At 36.4% G+C, this 23,287-nt stretch overlaps 1 protein-coding gene across 1 annotated transcript in view; it reads right to left on the reverse strand.

The window, feature by feature from the left end:
• epb41l4a (erythrocyte membrane protein band 4.1 like 4A) overlaps window positions 1-23,287 on the reverse strand; it is a 53,384-nt gene that overhangs the window by 23,722 nt on the left and 6,375 nt on the right. Inside the window, exons 2-6 of the mRNA XM_051909762.1 lie at window positions 11,184-11,288; window positions 6,115-6,166; window positions 4,502-4,580; window positions 4,263-4,360; window positions 3,171-3,291 (exon numbers count right to left, since the gene is read on the reverse strand). Of these exons, the coding sequence (XP_051765722.1) occupies window positions 3,171-3,291; window positions 4,263-4,360; window positions 4,502-4,580; window positions 6,115-6,166; window positions 11,184-11,288 (455 nt within the window). The remainder of the gene's footprint in view (window positions 1-3,170; window positions 3,292-4,262; window positions 4,361-4,501; window positions 4,581-6,114; window positions 6,167-11,183; window positions 11,289-23,287) is intronic.

A 23,287-nucleotide genomic window follows, 5' to 3' on the forward strand; every position in this document is an offset into this window, starting at 1 on the left:
GTGCATACAGAAAATATGATGCAGCACAGCCGGTCTGAGCCACATCACAGACGGGAGTACCCATGATCCTTTTGTTCTGTCTGAGAGGGTCGCCCTCTTGCTTTAACCGCGTTTCTCTTTGTCTATGGCTGAGCGCAGAAGGAAACTCCAGCATGTGCACTCTATTTTTATAGTGTTCAAAACAGTATGCAGTTCCAGTTGTAAATCAGAATTAAATAGTTATTGTTAAAAAGTCATTTTTAGCCTCTTGACATTAAATAATCAGTCAAAAAGTAATATACACACACCCACTAGTATTAGTATCCATCTTTTTTCATCTTTTCATAGACATCCTCCCTTTATATTTTCAGTCTCTTCACTTAATTTCCTCACATCTCATGTTTCCTGTTCTTAATCCCTGGACATGTTTAAGTGCTCCAGCATTCCTGATCAGAGTTTCTCATTTTACCACTGACTGTCATTCACAGGAACGCCTTAATACCGTCCTAACCTCGTCTCTTTCATTTCTCGTCCTCCTGCCTCTCTCAGCGATCTCGCCGCAATAAATCATGTTTTCCAGTGAAAAACATCCAAACATCTCAAAAAACAAGATACCTCACCTGACAATCAAAACTGCACGAGGGATTAAAGCTTGTTTACAGAGAATATATTTTGAATGTGGTTTATATTGTTCCACTTGCCACACAAACACACTCAATAATGTGATTTTTCTTGCAGTGCTCCTGTCGAGTTTCTGCAGTTGGAGGAAAAATGAGTCTTTCCTGACTGATCTGCTCTACTTCAGCTCCTCACTGAGCTCTTAAAAATCAGGCCGCTGATAATCATACAAAACTTCGAGTCAAGTGGGGATTTGAGCCCTCAAGGCAAAAAACATGACAATCAGCAGTCAAACACACACATATTCGGTGGAAATCTGAGAAAGGTAAGAGCGCCGACTTAAATATGAGCAGAGAAAAAAAATCTGGAAAACAGTTTAAATGTAATTTAAAATGTCAATTACTCTAATCAAGTCACTCTTCTGACATGTCAGATTCATACGGTAACAATAATACGAGTAGTTTAATAGCATGTCATTCTGTTTTAGAAGAGAAAATTGCATGTTGAAGGATTAGTTCACTTCAGAATTCAAATTTCCTGATAATTTACTCACCCCCATGTCATCCAAGATGTTTATGTCTTTCTTTCTTTGGTTGAAAAGAAATTAAGGTTTTTGAGGAAAACATTCCAGGATTTTTCTCCATATAGTGGACTTCAACAGTTATCAATGGGTTGAAGATTCAAATTGCAGTTTCAATTGAGCTTCAAAGAGCTCTACATGATCCCAGACGAGGAATAAGGGTCTTATCTAGAGAAACGATCGGTCATTTTCTAAAAAATAATAAAAATTATATACTTTTTAACCACAAATGCTCATCTTGCACTGCTCTACGATGCGCCACGCATTACGTAATCATGTTGGACTTTCCATCTCATTTTTTCCTCCAACTTCAAAATCATCCGACATCGTTGTTTTACCTTTTATTTGTAAAGGCCATTTGACTTAGTCTTCGCACGTTCGCTTTGTAGACACTGGATTGGTACTTCCGCCTATGTCACACGTGACCTTTCCAACGTGATTATGTATTGCGTGGCGCATCGCAGAGCAGTGCAAGACGAGCATTTGTGGTTAAAAAGTATATAATTTTTTTTTTTTTTTTTAGAAAATGACAGATTGTTTCTCTAGATAAGACTCTTATTCCTCGTCTGGGATCGTGTAGAGCTCTTTGAAGCTGCACTGAAACTGACTTTTGGACCTTCAACTCGTTGAACCCCAGTGAAGTCCACTATATGGAGAAAAATCCTGGAATGTTTTCCTCAAAAACCTTAATTTCTTTTCGACTGAAGAAAGAAAGACATAAACATCTTGGATGACATGGGGGTGAGTAAATTATCAGGAAATTTTAATTCTGAAGTGAACTAATCCTTTAACAATCATCTCCCGCCAGTTCGTTCATTTAAACTTCTCAACGTTCAAAGCTAGTCATCTTTTGTCTGATAGGCCGCATTTACACTGCAGGTCTTAATGCCCAATTCCAATTTGTTGACTATATCTTGTTTTAAAAGTGACACATATCCGATATCTGCATTTACACTGTACACTTGGTGAAACAACCCAAGGTAGACGTACTGACCCGGAAAGTCTTAGGCGGAAAAAGGACGTAAAAACGGCGTGATTTGCAATGGACAGCTTTTGCTTTCCGAACCATCTTTAAAGGTCAGCAAAACATTGGGCTGAGCCTTCATCCTCCATTGCGCCACTGAAAAGAGTCATGTGACCACGGTTGTAGTCCACCTGAGTTGACGTCATTCACCAACGCTTTTTCAATGACATATGACTCGTGCTGACAGGGAAATAAGGGGTGTTCGATTCCAGTCGACTCTGATTTCCGACTTCCACCATAGAAATCCATGGAATCGACTCCCAGAACTGACTCCATTTACTTTAAGTTAAAAGATAAGAAAGAATACAAGATTGCCGTCATTATTACACACTAAATGTAGTCTTTTTCTTCCCGACACGAAGCCTAAAACTACCTTTATTGGAACAACCCACAGATTTCCCATCACTAAGGGAAATATCCAATCCATCCACTGACAAATAAATGCACGTATCCCATTAATATCAGATTTATTTCCACAAATGAACGAGGCCTGAAACCGATCTCAGAATATCGGAATCCATGTGCTTTTTTCTTACTTACACGTTCATGGGTCATATCCGATCTGTGCCACATGGGAAGATAAAATCGGAATTGGGTCACTTGAACCATGTAATGTAAATCCAGCCATAGTGTGTCATCAGACAGGTGCAGCCCATCACATACTCACCGGCTCTCCACATGCAGACAGGTGAGTGTTTGGCAAAGGGTCAAGTCTTTCAAACACACTGAGAGCGGCTCTCGTTACAAAGACATGGACGACGGCCAGAGGGAGGAATCCTTACTGTCTTTACTTCGAAACCCCAGCGGCCCTATTCCCATGGGAAGCTCTTACATTTACCGTAGCTTGTCCTTTGAAAGGACTTTAAACAGGAATGTGATGTTTGAGCTCTCGGCAGCGGTGAGATCTAATCTGTGATGGGATTATGGTGGATTAAGGTGTGAGATGTACTGTGTTTTTTATTGTCTTACATGAGCGTTTTATGAATCTGTTCGATGGTGTCCTCTAGTTCCTCTTTCTGGTCGGGGACAAAGCGATATTCTGACACGTAACCTGGTGTGTGTTTGTATGGGTCGTAATCTCCGAGCTCAGCTGCGGGAAAAGACAAAGAGGACACAATGTCATGTGGTATAAAGAATATGAAATGAAATTATTATAATAAATAAATAAATAAATAAAATTATGAAATAAAATTATAATAAATAAAATGAAATGATGAAATAAATAAAATTATAATAAATAAATAAATAATATAAAATGTTGAAATAATTACAATTATACTAAAATAATGACTTCAAAATTAAAATTGTGGAATAAATAAAATTACAATAAATAAAAAATAAAATAATAACAAAAAATGTTTAATTGTGGAATAAATAAATAAATAAATAAATACAATTAAATGTTGAAATACAATAATACTAAATAAATAGAATGAAATTAAATAAATAAAATTAAATGAAATACAATTATAATAAATAAAATATTAAATGAAATGACATTAAGAAATAAAATTATAATAAAAAATAAAATGAAATGTTGAAATAAATACTATTTTAATAAATAAATAAATCAAATGAAATGATGAAATAAATAAAATTATAATAAATAAAAAATTAAATTAAATTATGAAAAATAAAAAATAATAAATAAAATTAAATGTTGAAATAAATAAATACAATTTTAATAAATAAATCAATCAAATGAAATGATGAAATAAATAAAATTATAATAAATAAAAAATAAAATGAAATGATGAATTAAATAAAATAACATTAAATAAAATGAAATTATAAAAATAAATTAAATTAAAAATAAATAAAATTATAAAAACACATACATACATAATTTTATTATGTGTAAGATAAAAATCACATAACGTAACATTTTACTCTGATATTATATACAAATATGAGTCAAAATATATTATAAAAGAAGTTGGAAAGCCTATAATTCAGTGAAGTGACTTAATTGCTGACACATTATTATTTCTGTATAAACAACTAGACTGAAGTGACATTTGCTGTAGGAAATAAGGACAAATTCGGTAAATATGTACGTACATTGAATAGCAAGAGCTCCCAGTTGGGTGCTGATATTAAAGGGACAGGGAAGTCTCCCCTGCAGAACATCCTGCTTTACCTGCAGAAAGAACTGATACCTGAGAGAAGACAGAAAGATGGACAGAATAAGAGATGCACTGCAGTCAAACAGCATCACCACCAGCCCCAAAATCATAGAGCATGATATTACTGAAATGACTGAATGACTTTATCCTTAATTTATTACACAGAACACACACCTTGTAATTTCCTCTTTCAGCTTACAAGGATCTTCAGCATAAAATTTCACCCCAAAGTAGAGCGTGTACGGAGGTCCAGCTGGAAAGAAGAAAACAACCAATCAACACACTAAATAAACCCTAACCTAACCAGTAGCAATGCGACATTTTCAGGATCATGTGATTTGTCTGTCCGCAATTAAAGAAAAAATGATGACACGATCACAGCCGATCAGAACATATTTGATGTTTAACGTAGAGCAGGATTTTTGACCAATGAGATTCCACGGTGGGCGTGGCTACTTAGCATGATGTGCCACAAATAGATACCAAGAGATGATAAAATTAAAATGGTCACACATGGATCAGGATTTCTTATTTTAGTGCTACACAGATTTCATGTCCCAATAATTAATTATCAAAGTAAGAGCAATAATTATAGGTAATTTTAAGCAGTTGCACAAAACAATTACATGTAGTTTATTAGTATCACTCTACATCCAGGCAAAAATACAGTGTAATTTAAAGTGACCAATTTTACATTCCTGCAAAAACTGACTGCAAAACAACTAAACCTCAACCAGCTAGTCAGGATTATTTTGGGTACATTACGGGAGGGTTAAAGAGAACTTGACCTACTAGAACAGGTTTTCACGCTTGAATGTTCAAAAAACACATTATTTTTCCCATATTTGAGACTGTTGCAGCACCTCTCTTCCCAGTCTGTCAGTAACACTTTGTTTAGTTCCTGCCTCTATGAAGCCCCTCCTTCTGAAAAGCACAATGTGCTCTGATTGGTTGGCTGGAGCAGTGTGTTGTAATTGGTCAAGTGCTTTGAGCGTGTTTGGGAAATGCCCCGCCCCTTACCATAACCGCCAGTTTCAACACACTAACTAACTAACTCAACCAGGCCCCGCCCCTTTATTTCGCACATGCCTTGGGTGGGAATTATTTAAATGAGGAATATTGTGAAATGTTCATTACTGGAAGAAAACTCAAGACTACAATGGAGGTGTTTTAGGGAGTTCAGAAACAGTGACACTGATATAGAGAATAACTCCCGCTGGAGGGAATTTATAACTTTGCAGACCTTTTTCATGCTCTAACAGCAACATTACACACTAAAGAAATTTGAAAATGTTAAAAAGCATAATAGGACCCCTTTAAAACAATAGGGTTAGCGATATATCTAGGTTGTACTCTAGATTAAAAAGCAGCAACACTGATATAAAATGCATTAATTTCCCAGAGGAGTGAATTACTGAACTAAACAAATGCGTTGTAAATTTTGCCCTACATTCACATCAGTAGATATGCAAATACTCAACTTGCTGTGCAACTAAACACACAAACATAACTTTATTCATTACTACTTATTTGGATGGGCTTAACTGCATAATTACTTCCAAATTATCATTTGAAATGCCGTATGAGTTTTATCAGGAGGCCTTTAAAGAATCATTACGGCTCTGTCTCATGCTGCGCTGATCCATTTTTAATCTCCACTGAAAATGGGGGGGTAATCATTAGGTCAATGTGTTTCGTCCCATGATGCACAAAGAATTAAAGACCATCTCTGAAGATTTCTGAAGACGGCAAGGTGTATTTTTCTTAGAAAACCAGTGCATACTTACTTGTTATCAAATCTTTATGTTCAGCAAGTGTTTTTGAGGGATCAAGCCAGTACTGTAAATACAAGAGAAGAGATTTGATCAGATACAAGATCAAAACAAAATAAACAAAATGTAACTGAAGCATCAGACTTTAATTAGTGAGTACTACTGAGGCTTTACTTTAGTTCCTCCCAAAAGCTTTGAGTTGTTGAGATGTTCAGTCATGCAAGTGCTGGCATAATATGAGGCCTATTAAAACCGGCCTCTGAAACAGGCTCATTAAAAATGTGTACGAGAGTCACTGTGGCCTCCATCAATAAAACATGAAGTTTGAGCACGTCAGAGCACGTCGTCTAGAGCTGAACGAGTGTCTGTGGCCAGCAGCGGCCTTTGCTATGCCAAGAAATTAACGGGGGATTGGGGCAAAAAGCCAATAAAAACACTTCTAAAAAGCAAGATATGTTGCAAAAAAAAAAAAAAGTATCTGTATAAGTTCTTGTTTTTAATATTTATAAGCAATATCATACGAGCAAAAGTGCTGTTTTCCCGAATATCAGCTTGTTTACAAATGTGATATAGATTTTATACAATTCAATAAACAATAAGTTAACAGGCTATTGGGTGACATACGTTTTAGACACAATTAGGGCTGCCTAACCGTGCCTACCTAACCGTTAATAGTCGACTAACCATTAGTTGATGAGAACAGGCTTAGTCGACCAAAATTTTATTAGTCGCTTAGTCGCAGGGGGAAAAAAATCAACAGGAAGTGGCAAAGTCACGCAGTCCATGAGGGACAGATCGTTAACAGCTGGTCTGTGTGGTAATGTGGTAATTACAGTACATCGGGCAGGACATCCAAACGCTCGCCTATTATTCATCGACCTCAAATATGGCTTATCATCTCAAACATGTAAGTAGTAGCAACTTAACATGGCCGCTCGCTTTAACGTTAACCTAGAAAAATGTGGGCTGTTCCAGTGTTTGTGTGAAAGCTGAATAGTGAATAGTTTAGAAAAATCTTTAGTTGAGGGCAGCCCTAGACATAATATTGTTCGTTTTTTCTCTATTTTGCCAACAAAAATTGTTCCAAACAGTAGAGCCATTGCGTCTCAGAGCAACACAGTTTCAGTTTCATTACTGAATGAATCAACATTTTTGAATGAATTGTTCTAATGAATGACTCAAAGACTCTGCTTTGTCCCTGAATTAATCAGCCGTTTTAAACAAATCGTTTGACTTAATGATTCAATGACTAACTTGTTAAGACAATGATTTGCCGCCACCTACTGGTGGTTTTAGTATCATTTCATATAGGAACTGGGGGACGAAGACTGAATGCCGTTTTTGTTTTTGGTCGTGATTGTAACAATGGTTATAATGGCGTTTATAAATTATTATATAAACTATTAAGAGCGAAATATGAGATAACATTCTAATTATAACAAAGATAAAGTAATTGCAGTCGTATTATGTTTCTGAATATGTCCTAAAGTCTGTTTTCTGTCATTCTTCAGACGACGGTCCATGAAAGGAAGCCTCAGACTTTAATTGAACATCATCTTTATGCTGATTTTGATGCAGAGAAGTGCAATCATGGAAGCATTGATTGATTCTTCAGCTCTTGTGTGAGAGTGCCATGTTATGTCCGAAAAAGACAAGACAGAGACCTAAAAACAGACCAACTCAAAAGCAAACAAGATCTGTGGGATTTTTTCATCTGTTTTATGGTCCAGTAGGTGAAAATGTGCATCTGATCGCTAAAGTAAAAGCACACCTCTCTTCAACAACACACACAATTTGAGTAATTCAAATGCTGCAGGACGATGCACAAACTGAACTTTAACACTAATTATGAGCAATATTAAAAGTGATGCTTCCATTAGCAAACAAAACATCAACTATGAGGGCATTAAATGTGATTTACTCAATCTGTGAGGCGGTTCAGCTAATTAACATCTCACGGGCTCTATAATGAACAGATCTCAGAGATTATCATGCATAAACACAGCCTGAAGATCTTCTTAATATTTTAGACTCTTGTCAGGTGATATTTCAGTTAAGTCATGAGGGGATTGTATCTGGCATTGCCTTGAAGACAAGATTTATTTGCCATTTAATGGATGTGCAAATGCATGCATGAAATACTTTATATGAGCACGGGAAGCTTCACTTCCCAACAAACACAAAAAACTCCCTCTGAACCGCATTTGCATAGAGAGACAAAGCAAACAAACATGTGTGCAAACAACAGGAAATGAGTGAAGGTGTGTGTGCAGACGGAAAGAGGATTAGTGCTGCACGTTATTAAATTAGAATGCATTAATTGAGTCACTAAAACTCATCTAATAATCACATTAGGGCAGCTGGTCTGTTTCACTGAACTGAAGAGCTCAAAAACACAACAGAGAGAGTCTTAATTTACAAGAACAAGGGAGGACAATTTACAACATTCACAGGGCAGATGATTTGAACAAACCTTTACTACTTTGTGATCAGACTTACAATATTCACTTGGTGGATGATAAAGCCAGTGAAAACATATCCCACAAACTTACATTGAAGGAATGTTGACAATGACCCCAACTACATATCAACAGAGCAGAAGATGCAACGGAAATGTTCAAAATAAGAGGCATAAATAAGGACAGATGTTTTATTTTGCATGTCTAACAGCATGTTAAAAATGTCCCAACAAAATGTGTGCCAAAGGAATTCTCAGTGCCTTACAATTAGATGAGACATCTATGAGTCAAGAGCGCATGTAAACCACACCCACAGAGCAGAAACCACCACGCTACCGCATAAATTACACTGTTTTGAGGAGGGATTTTTATCTACCGTCTCTTTTTACCGTAATAACCGTTCATAGAGTTGATAGATTTGTGTAAATGTAAGTTACGGCGTGCCTCTCGCCCACTTCATGCTCAGTAATAAATCCAGGCTCATGGGACAGGGCCCTGAAGGCATTGTGGGAAACACCTTTCTGACACAACACTGCACTTACCCAAAATTTGGCCCCTGGGTAAACCTTACCAGCTTGACCTCAGATGTGACCCTTAGGACCTCATGACCAGTTAATGGTTTAGCAAACTTTCTTAAAGGAACAGTCCCCAAAAGAAGATATTTTGAAGAATGTTGGTAACCAAACAGACTTTTTTGTTGATTTCCTGTATAGACTCGGGTTTCGCAGAGATGCCATAGAAGATCCATGTTGGGTTCCACAAAGAACCTTTAAAGTGATAGTTCACCCAAAAATGAAAATTACCCCATGATTTACTCACCCTCAAGCCATCGAAGGTATATATGACTATCTTCTTTCAGACGAATACAATTGGAGATATATTTAAATATATCCTGGCTCTTCCAAGCTTTATAATGGCAGTGAATGGGGGTCTACATTTTGAAGCCAAAAAAGTGCATCCATCCATTGTAAAAGTATTTCACACGGCTCCAGGGGGTTGATAAAGGCCTTCTGAAGTGAAGCATACTGCGCATAGTACGCATACTGCGCAAGTCAATTTGCGCCAAATGAGTAACCCCCTGAAGCGATGTATGACGCAGGATGTATGAGTATCGTAAGCTTAGACGCCTCTCGCGGTTCAAAAAAATAGGGCTGTGCAACAAACTCAAGCTCCTCTTCTCTTATTTCAAAATCCTACTACATTTCTTATTAAAATTATTATTATTCTTATCATTCTAGTTTTAGACTTCTAATTCGTGACCAGTGTTTTGTTTTGTTCTATCCTCTGTGCTTCCGCATTCATCATTACGTCATGCGTCGGGTCAGAGGTTACTCTTCCACCACAAATCGATGCGTACGACCATCTGCCGGAAGCTAGTTATTATAGGAAATTAAAGTTTTAAATAGAGTTGTCAAAAGTACCGACTTCGGTACCTAGTCGGTGCTGAAATTTTAAAAATGTGACGCTTTGAGTGCTGTTGAGCGGATACGTAAACAACTCTGATTGGCCATTGTGCTCACGCGCTCTTCGGATATGTCTGTGATTGGCTACAATGATCAACGCTGTAAAAATGTAGTAAAAAGTCATCAATGACGCTCTTCACTGAGCGCTTACACAGATACACATGAGAGCGTTTGAAAGCAGGCATCTATCGCGGACCAATCCGCTGATAGACGCCTGCTTTCAAACACTCCCACTCGCGCTTTTAAAACGCTTTCAAATTCAAACACTTCTGTGTGCTTTCAAACTTTTCATTGAAGCCAATCACAGACATATCCGATGAGTGCGTCAAGTCAACACAATGGCCAATCAGAGGTGTTTAGAGGTCAACAGCGCTCAAAGCGTCACATTTTTAAAATTTCAGTACCGACCAGGTACCGAAGTCAGTACTTTTGACAACTCTAGTTTTAAATATGTATTTTTCTTTTTACAAAAACCCATCGCTTCACTTCAGAAAGCCTTTATTAACCCCCTGGAGCCGTGTAAAGCACTTTTTTTGCTTCAAAATCTCGCCCCCCTCCCATTCACTGCCATTATAAAGCTTGGAAGAGCCAGGATATTTTTAAATATATCTCTGATTGTGTTCTTCTGAAAGAAGACAGACATATACACCTAGGATGGCTTGAGGGTGAGTAAATCATGGGATAATTTTAATTTTTGGGTGAACTAACCCTTTAAGTGAGAACCATTTTTTCTTAGTGCGAAGAACATTTTAATAATCTGAAGAACCTTTTTTCGTCTATAAAGAACCTTTTGTTCAATGGATGTTAAAAGGTTCTTCTTGGAGCCATAGATGCCAAAAAAGAGCCTTTATTTTGGACAAAAAAATTCAGTGGAAGTCAATGGGAACCAAAACGTTTGGTTACCAACATTCTTCAATATATATTCTTTGGTGTTCTGCAGAAAAGAAGTCATAGAGGTTTTAAACAACATGAGGGTCAGTAAATGATGACAGAATTTTCATTAATGGGTGGACAATCTCTATCCCTTTTTTGGAGTTTTTATGTTTGGAGTTATGTTTTATGTTTGGAATGACATGAGGGTGAGTAAATGATACCAGAATCTTAATTTTTGGGATGATCTGTTTCTTTAAGAACTGACATGTGATAATCTTTAAGCACTCACCGTTTGATGACTGTGGTCACAGTAGCGAAGCCCAAAATACTCTGTTTCGGCGAGGTTCACGTGATTGAACACATAGTCCAGCACTACAGAACCTTTGGTTGATTTCTGTGGAGAAATTAGAAATGCATTACAAATCTCATAAACATACCGTTTTCATAATAATGCAAGCAGCATCAAAGTTACGAGCTCGGCTGGGCTGGACTGCATCTCTCCTGAGGACCTGCTGACAGTGAGAGGAGAGTTTGTGGCTTTGTTCTCTGATTTAATAAAGTGCTTGACAGGTTACTCTCAACCACAAACCACACATATGATAAATGACCCGTGCACACACCAGTTAAAGCATGAAAACACACACCACTAATGCCAATAAAGTTGAGCATGACTAAGGTAAATAAAGGTAAAAAGAGTTCAGATAAAGGAAACACAATGACTAAACCTGCTATTACATGACACTCTGATGATCTACCCCTTGTTTTTGAATATTGTTTTAGCTCTAAAGCCCTGGGTATGCTTCTTTTTTTTTTTTATGCGTGCGCTAGTGTACACGCACAGTTGAACGCACAGCCTTGCAAAGTATACTTCATTTGACTCGTACGCATACACAGGCATTCGACGCATGCGCAGTTTTGAGCAATCTCTCACCACGAGTTACAAACATGTAAACATCTTTGTATTTTTTTCATGCTAGAGTTGTACAAATGAGGGTACTTTCTAGCCTCTTCGCATGATTTCTCGTCTACGTAGGCCTCATTCGTCGCTGTACCTTGCATGCGTTCAGGTCTGTTCTGTTTATGCCATTTTTCTTTGACTGCCTTGTGAATCGACTCCACCAGGGCACAGTTGCCACCTTGTGGATAAACTAATTACTGCAAAAAAAAATTAAATAAATAAATAAATAAATAAATAAATGCGCACGTGCGTCCTGCACGTACAAAGTATGTGCAGTTACAAAAATCTGGTGGTGCGCATACAGTACGCGCATACTTTTCTGATGACGAAATTCGCGTCACGCGCGCTGTATGCGGACCCTCGCATACACATAAAAGTGAAGTATACTTTGGGCTTTAATGTCTACAGTTTCCATCACAGATCGGATCAATTTTTGGATCTGCAAAAAAAAAAAAACTTCTTTCATTCTAGAAAGCTTTTGATAAACATTTGGTTACAACCCTGTATACAAGATGAGTCATCAATATTTTTAAACAAAGAGAAAAACTGTAAATGTGTATCTCTGCTTAAAGTTTATATTTTGGGCATCATCTTTAAACCAGAGGCAGATTTAAAACATTTCAATCTTACCTGCCCTAATTCCAAAAAAAACGAAAAAACCTAAACCAGTTCGACTCTGTTCTAGTAAATTCATGCAACAAGTACGTTACCACCAATAAAGCTTTACTATGGTAATAAATCTTCAGTGTTTATGTGACATCTCTGCTGATGGTTGTGCAACTGCAGCTCACACGAATGACACACGTCAGCTCATATGACACAAGGTGAGTGAGAGGAAACCTGCAGGAGTTTCTCCCTGCTGGGAGTGTGTGTGTGTTTGTGTATGCTGTAAGAACACACACACATATAAAACACACAAAGGATTTGGCGCATATTCAGTGTTTTGCAGCTCCACACAGACATATGTCATGATCGCTCCTATTACACGCTGCAGGGTGAAACACAATGAACTTCACATCTGAAACACTATATACAACAGCAAACCCACAGGACTGAAATATCACACACAAGATCTCTTTAACATCTCCTAGACAGAGATGAGATTAAATGGAGAGCAAATGGAGATTTCTCAGATGTTCCTCCTGGGAAAAAGACCCCAGTAATCTCACATGTGTCTCCGTTCAAAACAGATCTTAAAAATGATTTTCCAGATGCTGAAGTGCAATAAAAATTCAGAGATCTCAACGTGATCTCAAATATGTCTTATTAAATGATCTAACCTGGTATCCACATTCATTTTATAGCATTTTATAACTCATTTGGGCCTGTTTTTATTCAAATCAGAAAAATAAAGTTGAGACAAAGTTGATACTTCAATAATACATAACTGAAGCCTCCTGAGCCCTAAAAAAATCAAAATTTGAGAAATAACATTGGTAGAATTACAGGGACTAAATCAATAGCGATGCACCAAAATTATTTCTTTACCAAAACTCCAACACTGAAATGAGAGTTTTAAATTTATTTAGAATTTGTTTTCCTTTTTATTGACGTCTTTCCACAGTTTAAACACCGACTGAACGATTACACAAGACATGATGCATTTCAGTAAGTTGTACTGTATCTTTCAGCATACCTTCTGATGTTCATTCATGTTTATTTCATGCTATAACTAGTAGTAAAGAGGAAGAGATGATCCGATCATGTGCCGCTTGAACTGAGGAGTGCAGCGATCTGTCACCCCCCCCATTAAAGAGAGTCAAAACCACATTTATTGTCTGAATTTCATTATAAAAGTGACATAAATTAAAAGCTCAGACGTTGTTTCATATGAAAAGTATCAAATCACATAGAGCTGGGACAATAAATCGATCCATCTCGATTTATAGATCGATTTTGAGATTTTCCGAATGCATTGTGATTCTCTCTTGAATTGATTCTGAGCTTAGTTTTTAACAGCAGATGGCGCTCTAGGCTAGTTTTTAACTGCACACTCAAATGCTCATGAAGAAGAGCACTCATGCGTTCGGTTATGTACTTAGATTAATTAAACAGCCCACTGCAAACACCCTTGTAATTCGCTTCAACCTTTTCGAACTTTATGAATGATTATTTCATAGAAGGTTCAAGTGGTGTGTAAGGAATTGGAAGCAAGCAGAGTATGGCAGTTTCTAAAGCACGCAGCGCCATCTGCTTTTAAAAACTAAGCTCAGAATCGATTCAAGAGAGAATTGCGATGCATCCAGAAAATCTCAGAATCTTGATTCACGATTCAAGGATTTATTGTCCTAGCCCTAAAATCACAAAGCTTATTGTGACTATTGGATGGGATGTGAGCGACAAATAATGTTTAGTGAAGTTTTGTTCACGTATCAACTGAAAACAGTGTAGACTAAAAGATCTCGGGTCATCATTCAAGATTGTTTGAAATCGATATTATCAAGCTGACATGTTTATGTTTTAGCTTATCCACTGACACAGTCAAAATATGCCATCAGCATTAATTAAACGTGATTATTTTGGTCAATGATTTCGGCCCTACAAAATAGTTTCACGACAACGATGTACTAAAAACAGAAACGTTTTTCCTTTGTGTTTTTCGTGTACAGATGACAACATTGTCAAAACGATCTTCATTCACACGGATCCACGAAAACTACTAAAAACGCTGTATTATGCTGCCAGGCCAGTAGATGGCGATGTCACTTTGTAAAGAAACACTACTCGCCTATAGACTGAACATGTAATACGCATGCACATGACGTCACCGTTTTCACAAATTTTTGTGGATAACAAGGAGATAATAACGGTATCGTTTTCAAAAGATTGCACGTTCAGGCCACCAAAACGCCATTGTCGTGTAAATGAACGGCCAAAATGCATAAAAAGTTTTCCCTTTTTAGTTGACAACGGTGTCATGTAAATGCCCCCTAAAAGTCAACTTTACAGTTGAAAAACTGACCATGGTATGTAAACAATAGTAAACTCTGCATTTATTTTTCTATATATAATTATTTTTTACTATGCATACTGAACAGAAGAGATCACTGCTCACAGATGATGTATGTTTAAGGAGCTCACGTTCCCACACTGCCGGTACCCGGTGGCGAAATATCTATCAAAGCTGAACACGCAGAGGGAACACAGGTACGGCCTTACCAGGGAAAAACCCCCCATTGTGTTTGACCTCTGATGTCAGTGTCGTAATTCAAATCCCAAAAGCCCAACGGGAGGAGAGGTGAATATGACAAACCGCAAACTTGCCGCTGAGTCCAAAGGGTCCCGGCACCAACACGGCCAGGAAAGATCCTCCTAAAACATGCCTTCCACATTCCTGCCATATCTCTCTTCCCGATAAGACATTTGTGCTGGTCAGGGTGGGAATGTTAAAATAACAGGGAAGAGTGAAATGAATAGATAGGAAATCTATTTCCTTGTGTTGAGAAATGCTGCTTGGCATCGGCAACTTTCCCACTTACTGTAGATAAAAATGATACAATAGAAGGGCAAAGCTTTTCTGTGCTGGGAGAGAAACTTAAGCCGCCACATTATATATAATGCCCACATCTTTTTATTTCCATCGGATAGTAATGTTGATAGCAAACCCACAACAGATTAGTGTTCACATGCATTATCAAATGTACACTAATAACAGCCCTATACTGAGTGACAAGTAGAAACATTTTTTTTTTACAGCATTTTGGCATTTGGAAAAAAAGTTAAAGCCGTGTAATGCATTATAAATCCAAACACACAGAAATTGGTAACACACACTATATACATACATATATATATATATATATATACAATTTAAACACTGCATTTACTGCATTTTTGATTAAATAAATGCACCACTTTTTCCAAAGACTTAGAAAAATCTTAATTATTACAAATTAATAATAATACAAATTATTATAAAATTAAATACTAAAAATTATAAAGTATTGAAATATTACTATAAAATTATATATACTGCATATTGCAATAGCAGTATGATTAATGTGGTAGAATGGCATTCTTTCTGAACACAGTCTTTGTTCATAATTGCAGACTTGGAAGTAAATAAAAAGAGCACAAGCATAGATCTAATAAATAAAGATTGATCTGTGGTGGTAAATGGCCTTTTGCATCAATTCCAGACTGTCAGGAAGACAGATGAGCTAATGAAGAGTGAGACTGAGATTGTAAAGGTTTGTTTACTGAAAGCAGAAAGTGAAGCGCAGCAGGCGTCGTGTGTCTGATAACACAAGCTAATCAAATGAAAGCCTGATTGTGGTATTATGTCCAAAAGCGCACAAAGAAGATTACCTCATTAACACAATCCGATTCAAGTCCACCTACAAAAACACACAACCTGGAAAAAACTTTTGCACTTTTTCAAATACTCTCCCATCATCCAGTTTTGTTTAATTAAACAAAAAGAACATCCAGTCATTTAATTTGTTGCAAACGCAATTACACTAATATCTAAAATCAAACATTGCATCAATGAATCAATTGGAATATGTGCTGAACTGCCATGAAAACAATGGTGATGGTCCTAAAACAGGCTTCTTTTTCTTTCTTTCATGTGATTTGGAAATAATATGACCCGGACAAGTTCTTGACAGGTTTCTTCAGACCCATCCTTGTATGTGACTGATAATGGCAGCGTGAGAGATTCTGAAGGTTTGATCATTTAAGACATTCTTTGAAACAATTAACTCCCTCTGACATGCCCTGCTGTCCCCATAGTAACGGGGTCACTACATTAACGAGACCTGACCATCTGCTGCTGCCGGCTGTATGGGTGTGGCAGTGACTCAGTGTGTGTGTGTGTGTGTGTGTGTGTGTGTGTGTGTGTGTGTGTGTGTGTGTGTGTGTGTGGTTCCGATATTCCCATCAGCAGATGTTCCTTCACTCCTCCAGGGACCAGAAAGAGCCTAAATGGGTGAATCTGATTAAACCTGTCAGGAGCATGTCCAGGTCACATTTCACCCCAAACTCAAGAGAAAGAAAGGAGAAATTATATTTTGCATTAAAATATAAAGCCTTTTTTCATGACAATTAAACACATTAAGCCCAAAATTCTTGGAGGAAGAACCATAAGGTAATACTTTGAGAAAAAATCTTTCTCTTCAAACTCAAGATAAAGAAATTATAATTTGCTTAAAGAAAATAAAGCCTTTTTTAAAATATTTTTTCATAAATAAAATTGAGCCTTTTTCATGACAATTAAACATGTTAGGAATTCTTTGCGAAAGAATCGTGAGAAAATTTCTTTGCGAAAGAATCTTGGGAAATTTCTTTTGCAAAAAATTTTCTCTTCAAACTCAAGAGAAAGAAGAAATTTTTCGCATAAAAATGAAGCCTTTTCATGACAATTAAACACATTAAGCCCAAAATTCTTTGAGTAAGAATCTTGAGAAAAATTCTTTGCGAAAAAATCTTGAGAAAATTATTTTGCATAAAAATGAAGTCTTTTGACCAAAACTTCTCTTTTGTTTGTTTCTCTCTTTTTTTTTTTTTTTAGCTTTTTTTTGTGTATAGTATATTTTTGCATACATTGAGACTTTCATCTGTTTTATGTTTATATAAAAACTGTTATAAATAAAATTATATATATATATTATATATATTATACAATTATATATATATATATATAAAATAAAGTCTTTTCATGACAATTAAACACACATTAAGCCCAAAATTCATTAAGTAAGGATCTTGAGAAAATTATTTGAGAAAAAATCTTGAGAAAATTATTTGAAAAAGAATCGTTCTCTTCAAACTTAAAAGAAAGAAAGAAGAAATTATATTTTGTATAAAGAAAATTAAGCCATTTTCATGACAATTAAACACATTAAGCCAAAAATTTTGATGGACAATGTGAAAAAAATTAATTATTTTAATCATGAAAGTAACTATATAATGGAAGTATTTGTTGTACTTCCTTAAATTTATTATTAATTTAATAAAAAAAAATACTATTAAACTCTTGAAAATGATCCAGGATAATGAGAATGACCAAAAAAAACCTTAAAAGATTATTTTGTTATACATTTCATTTAATTCCATTGAGATTCACTGAAAGCTCTGCTTTGAAAAGTCACAACAGATACAAAGGTATAAAACTCTGTCATCATAACAGCCAGGTTATCTGGTCAGTCTCAGTGGGATGTGAGTGTGTTTCAATGATTAAACACAACAGAAATGCCACTTCTCTTCTGGTTTTTGCTGTAAACGGTCCAGATATCTGAAACCCCCCGTACGGTGGTGGCACAGACCCTCCCAGTTTCCATAGTTACTCAAAAATAAAGACAAAGATGCGACACATGGAGCAGCACTGGGTTACGCCTGCACTTTCAACACAACACCGGCTCTGAGGCGTCTCTTTGACAAGCTCGGTCTTGAGTCACACTGGAAACGCTGTATTGTTAACCAGCAATTTTACAAGCGGTTAACATTCTTCTGTGAATGCAAACAATAAGTAGGTTAAAAAAACAGGATCCTCTAAAGGACGTAACATGGTAAAGAAGGTAATATAATGGTTCTTTATATATAAGGGGGTTTTGCAGTGATGCCATTCTTGGTTCCACCAAAGAAGCTTTCAGTGAACGGTTATTAAAAGAACCATTTTTTCCTTAGTGTGAAGAACATTTTAATCTAAACAATCTAAAGAACCTTTTTCCCCTATAAAGAGCCTCTTGTGGAATGGAAAGATTCCATGGATGTTAAAGGTTCTTCATTGAACCATTAAAAACCTTTATTTTTGATACAGAATGATTAATACATTTGTATTTACATGGTACTCCAAGAATAGTATTGTCAAGTCAAATTTATTAGAGAGCTGTGCAATAATTGCCATGGTACATGGCATTTCAATGCAATCATGTCCAAAAACCATGAACACAAGGGAAAAAAAAAAAAAAAAAAAATCAAACCACATGGAAAACAAATGCATGTTCTGCAACACATTCAAAAACTCCCACAATGACTAGAGGAAACATACGGTACATTCCAGCCTTTGCAATCAAAGGCAGAGGAACTCGCACACAAATAAACACACCAAACACTGATAACATGCACTTTGAGCTCCAAACCAAACACATTAACCAAAATTGAAAGATGAAGCAAAATTAAGTGCAACTCAAACAGGAAACGTGAATAAATAAAACAAACACACTAGTTTACTTGGAAGAACCTCACAAGAGAGCAAAATCACAACTGAGATTACATGTCCTACACAGCAGCGAGATTAAATGGAGACTTCTGCAGGAGTTTTATACTTCTCAGATGTTTCTGCTGAGAAAAACACCACAGTACTCTCACATGTGTCTCCTCAAAAGTCTCACATTTGCCAAGATCCCAAAATTTGCAAACTAAAGTCAGAGATCTCAATACGAACTCAAACATTCCTTATTAAATGCTCTTAGCTGCTGCGTTTCAATTTATTTAGAACGTAAAGGCCTGTTCACACCAAGAAGGATAACTATAAAGATATCTATAATGATAACAATATTAGCGTCCACACCAGCGGACGATATCGTTCTGTTTATTCTAAGTGTGCTGCAGTTTTGTCGTCTGCCCGGTGGCGTCAGTTCACCAAAAGCCAAGGTATGACAAACTCTGAAGTGTGTGTGCAGTGCATATAAAGATGAATCACCTATAGTTGTGATCATGACCCAGCAAATAAGACAGCTATAGACCACTGTTAAGAATGAAGGACTTTTCAAGGACTTTCAAGTAATTCACACAACCTTTTCCAGCACTTCAAAGCTCAAAAGTTTGAATATTATACAATTTAAATGTTATTTTTAATGTGCTGACCAAAAAAATGTTTTTTGTTCATCTTTCAAAGATTGTCCCCATTTGTAAAACTAAAAGTTTCACGATGTAGGAAAAGTAACATTTGGTGAAAAACAAACACTTATTTTAAAATTTAAAAAAGACATATAATTACCACTATAACCAGTAGATGGCGGCAGGGGAGCACTTATTGGCTCATTAGCCTTTTCCACTCCTTCATATATATTTGTTCACACATTTTGTTCTTGAATTTGTTTTTGAAACGAAAACTTTTCTTCACAGACAGTGACACAAATACACAGACAGCAAGTAAAGAGCGCTTAATTTATAATCACTGAAGCTGTCAGTCAGTACAGCGCAAACTCACTGAGTGCGAAAACTCAATGAATCTGACTAAACTTCACAATAAATCTTTTATTTAAATCGTGTCTCCACTTTGTTTGTTATAACGAGAGGATTTGTGCGCGTATAAAACTTAGTAAACTTGTGCTTAACATAGACAAAGTTTTGAGAGAAACTGAGCGGATTCTCACTACCGGTAACTTAAACACCCCTGATTGGTCATTATTTTCAACAGAAATGGCTGTGATTGGCTACAATACTCAACACATCTGAAGCACAATTGAACTTACATGATACGAATATAACAACCAGATCACTTTAATTGGCTTGCTTTTCTCTTTTATTAAGTAATTACAAATTATATGTTATAAGTAGTAATATAGCTCCATTAATCATGCAGTAAAATATATTACTTTGCATTGACCTGACCAGGCAGCCAAAATATGACAGCCGCCACACCCTGCCATACCCAATTGACACCCCTTCTCAAGCTCTTTAAAGTCAGGATGGATTCTGATTGGCTGTCAATGTTTTTATCATTCATCAACAAGGAAAAAATTCTTCTGAAAGTGATTCCAATGATATTGATTCTGTTTGATTCATTGTAGTTGTGGTGTGGACGCTGATATTCTTTTACATTTAAAATGATTTTTAGAACTATATCTTTATTGTTATCATTATAGTTTTCGTCCTTGGTATGAACAAGCCTTAAATGTACTAAACTAAACAGACAACAGAGAAGTAAGTTTCGTAGTTCTTTAATAATGAAATGCAGAAGAAATACATGAAATTTCACAACTACTGGATTTTTGAGTTTATGATTCTAGTCTTCTAGTCTACAGATCAAGAAATAGAATATTCGATGTTTCTCTCGGAACCAAAACCCAGAAACCACGTCTCTGTGGAGCTCTGCGCTTTGGGAAAGTTTTTGCACGGCAGACGGATTTAAAATTAGACTCCAGCATCAGTAATAATTCATATGCATGAGGCTTGTTGAAATACACTTGAGACTGTCGCTGGAAATTTCAGCTTGATGACGGATGAGCATTTCTGAAAGCCTTTGTTGAACGCTTGAATTCGACATTGGAAGAAACTTACCAGGGCCATTACCAAACTAAAGCCTGATGCAGATAGTTTTCACTGTGACACGATTCCCTGCTCAGAATAACCCGCAGCCAAGCAGTTGATCTGGAAAGACTCTTATCAAAGATGAAACGTTTGAATAAAGCATAAAAGAACCGACCTTATTATTTTAGACTGCCTTCTAGAATTCAAAGCTCATCTCAAACGAAGCGTTGATGTAAATTTGATGAGCACCTCAATCAGCTCAATCAACTAAATAATTAGCGTTCGATTGCTGACTGTGGTTCATTTAAGGGTGTTTCTGCAGTGAATCACGCCATATGCTCACGCTGAAGGAATGCGTCTGTAGTGATCAGTGTTGATTCTGCGTTTGACAGGAGAGATTACGACCCTCATTGTGACTAAAGAAAGCAGAGATTATTCCCATTTCTTTTCTCGCTCCTTCGAATGCCTGTTAAATCCTCTGACCTCAGCTGACACACAAACACTGCTGACATCCAATCCGCAGACGGTTTTCGCATTTCTGCACCAATTTGGGACCAAATCGGCAGAATTCTGAAGAAATTAAGTTGATTTAAATGTTTAAAAAGCAGGACTGAGAGTCCTACACTCTTACTGGTGGCTGAAAGCACAATCAAACTCACCAAAATATCTAACAAACAAACAAACAAAGATATGCAGAACTGAATTGCATTCATGATGCTCTAACAGTAGAGCATTGCACTAGCAATGCCGAAGGTCATGGGTTCGATTCCCAGGGAATGCATGAACTGATCCAATGTATAGCTTGAATGCAATGCAAGTTGCTTTGAAAACAAGCAATCTGTCAAATGCATAATTGTAAATTGTGAATTACAGACAATCCAATTCTGTTTATGTGGGGTTTTGCATGCAAAGATTCTTTCTATCAATAACCCATTAGCGGTTTGACTTCCTTATGAGTGAAACACTGACACTTTCAAAACATTAATCTGTTTGTTTGAGGGGCCATACATGTTAGCTTCAGTTTGGGTTGAGACTATCGGTTTGATTGACCAATTCTATTTAGCGCAGAGATTACAAAACAAAACAGTCCACTTGAATTAATAAAAATTGGATTCATCCAAATGAATGAATTTAAAATATGTGCCCATGCATCAGGTTTATGAAGGATGATTTTAATTCTTAAAAGCAATGTTTAGGCAACTCCTATGAGATTAAGTGTGTTTCAAACGGACACCTTGATACTAATTGTTTTTAATGACTGCTTTCACCTAATTACCTGTGAGATGAGATTTCTCAGTGGAATGTGGTATGACAGGCTCATGGGATGCAATGGACAAAGAATATCATGTTTCTCTCTGGCACACTTGTATTCACTAAGGAAGAAGTATCATAAGTAATTCCATAGGTTTGTTTTGAATACCATGGTGATAGCATGGTATTCCTGATATCCACTGTAATTAAAAAAAAAAAAAAAAAATTGAAAAAATGCCATATAATTTTTCAGATGAATGGCTGCAGAGAATATTCTGTGTGAATTCCTTTCTTGAATGAGATGTTGGCAGAGCCAATAAAACATCTCTGGGCTGTCAGGGGTTTCAGAGTTCAGGTTTGGAGTCTGTCTGTGCCTGTCTCCGAAACACCCATAAACCTAACCACTACATCACACAAACACACACATGTGTACATGTACACACAGACACATATGAACACACATAATCCCCCATAATATGTAATATCTAAATGAAGACAGATTTCTATTTCTTATATAAAAGGGTCATTCTGTGGCAACTCAACCAGGCTCAAATTTTTTAATTTTGTTAATATTTTTTCTGAAGAAAGACAAACATAAATAGTGATGAAAGCCAAAATATTAAATGCAATAGATAAATATTTACTGTGTAATCCACTATTTTGTAGAGCGGGGGTCAAAATGACAATTTTCACCTAAAAAAAAATTACAGGGGGGAGAAAATGACTTTAGAAAGATGGCAGCAATATAATTTTATTTTTACACATATAGGTCTATTAGTAAATTATGTTGTCTTTAGCAATCCTTATTGCATCATATACCAACAGTGACAGTTCAAAAATGGGGAGAAGCACTTTTATCCCCCACAAAGTTGGCATGTCTGTAACTCAGGAAGTATTAAAGATATCTCAATACCCTTTTCAATTTTGGTTCATAACAAACTTTTCTTTTGGTATGTTCATTTTTAAGGCCCTATACAGCTTATTTC

Source organism: Ctenopharyngodon idella, chromosome 10, assembly GCF_019924925.1.
Source record: "Ctenopharyngodon idella isolate HZGC_01 chromosome 10, HZGC01, whole genome shotgun sequence".
In the NCBI taxonomy this organism is placed as follows: Eukaryota; Metazoa; Chordata; class Actinopteri; order Cypriniformes; family Xenocyprididae; genus Ctenopharyngodon; species Ctenopharyngodon idella.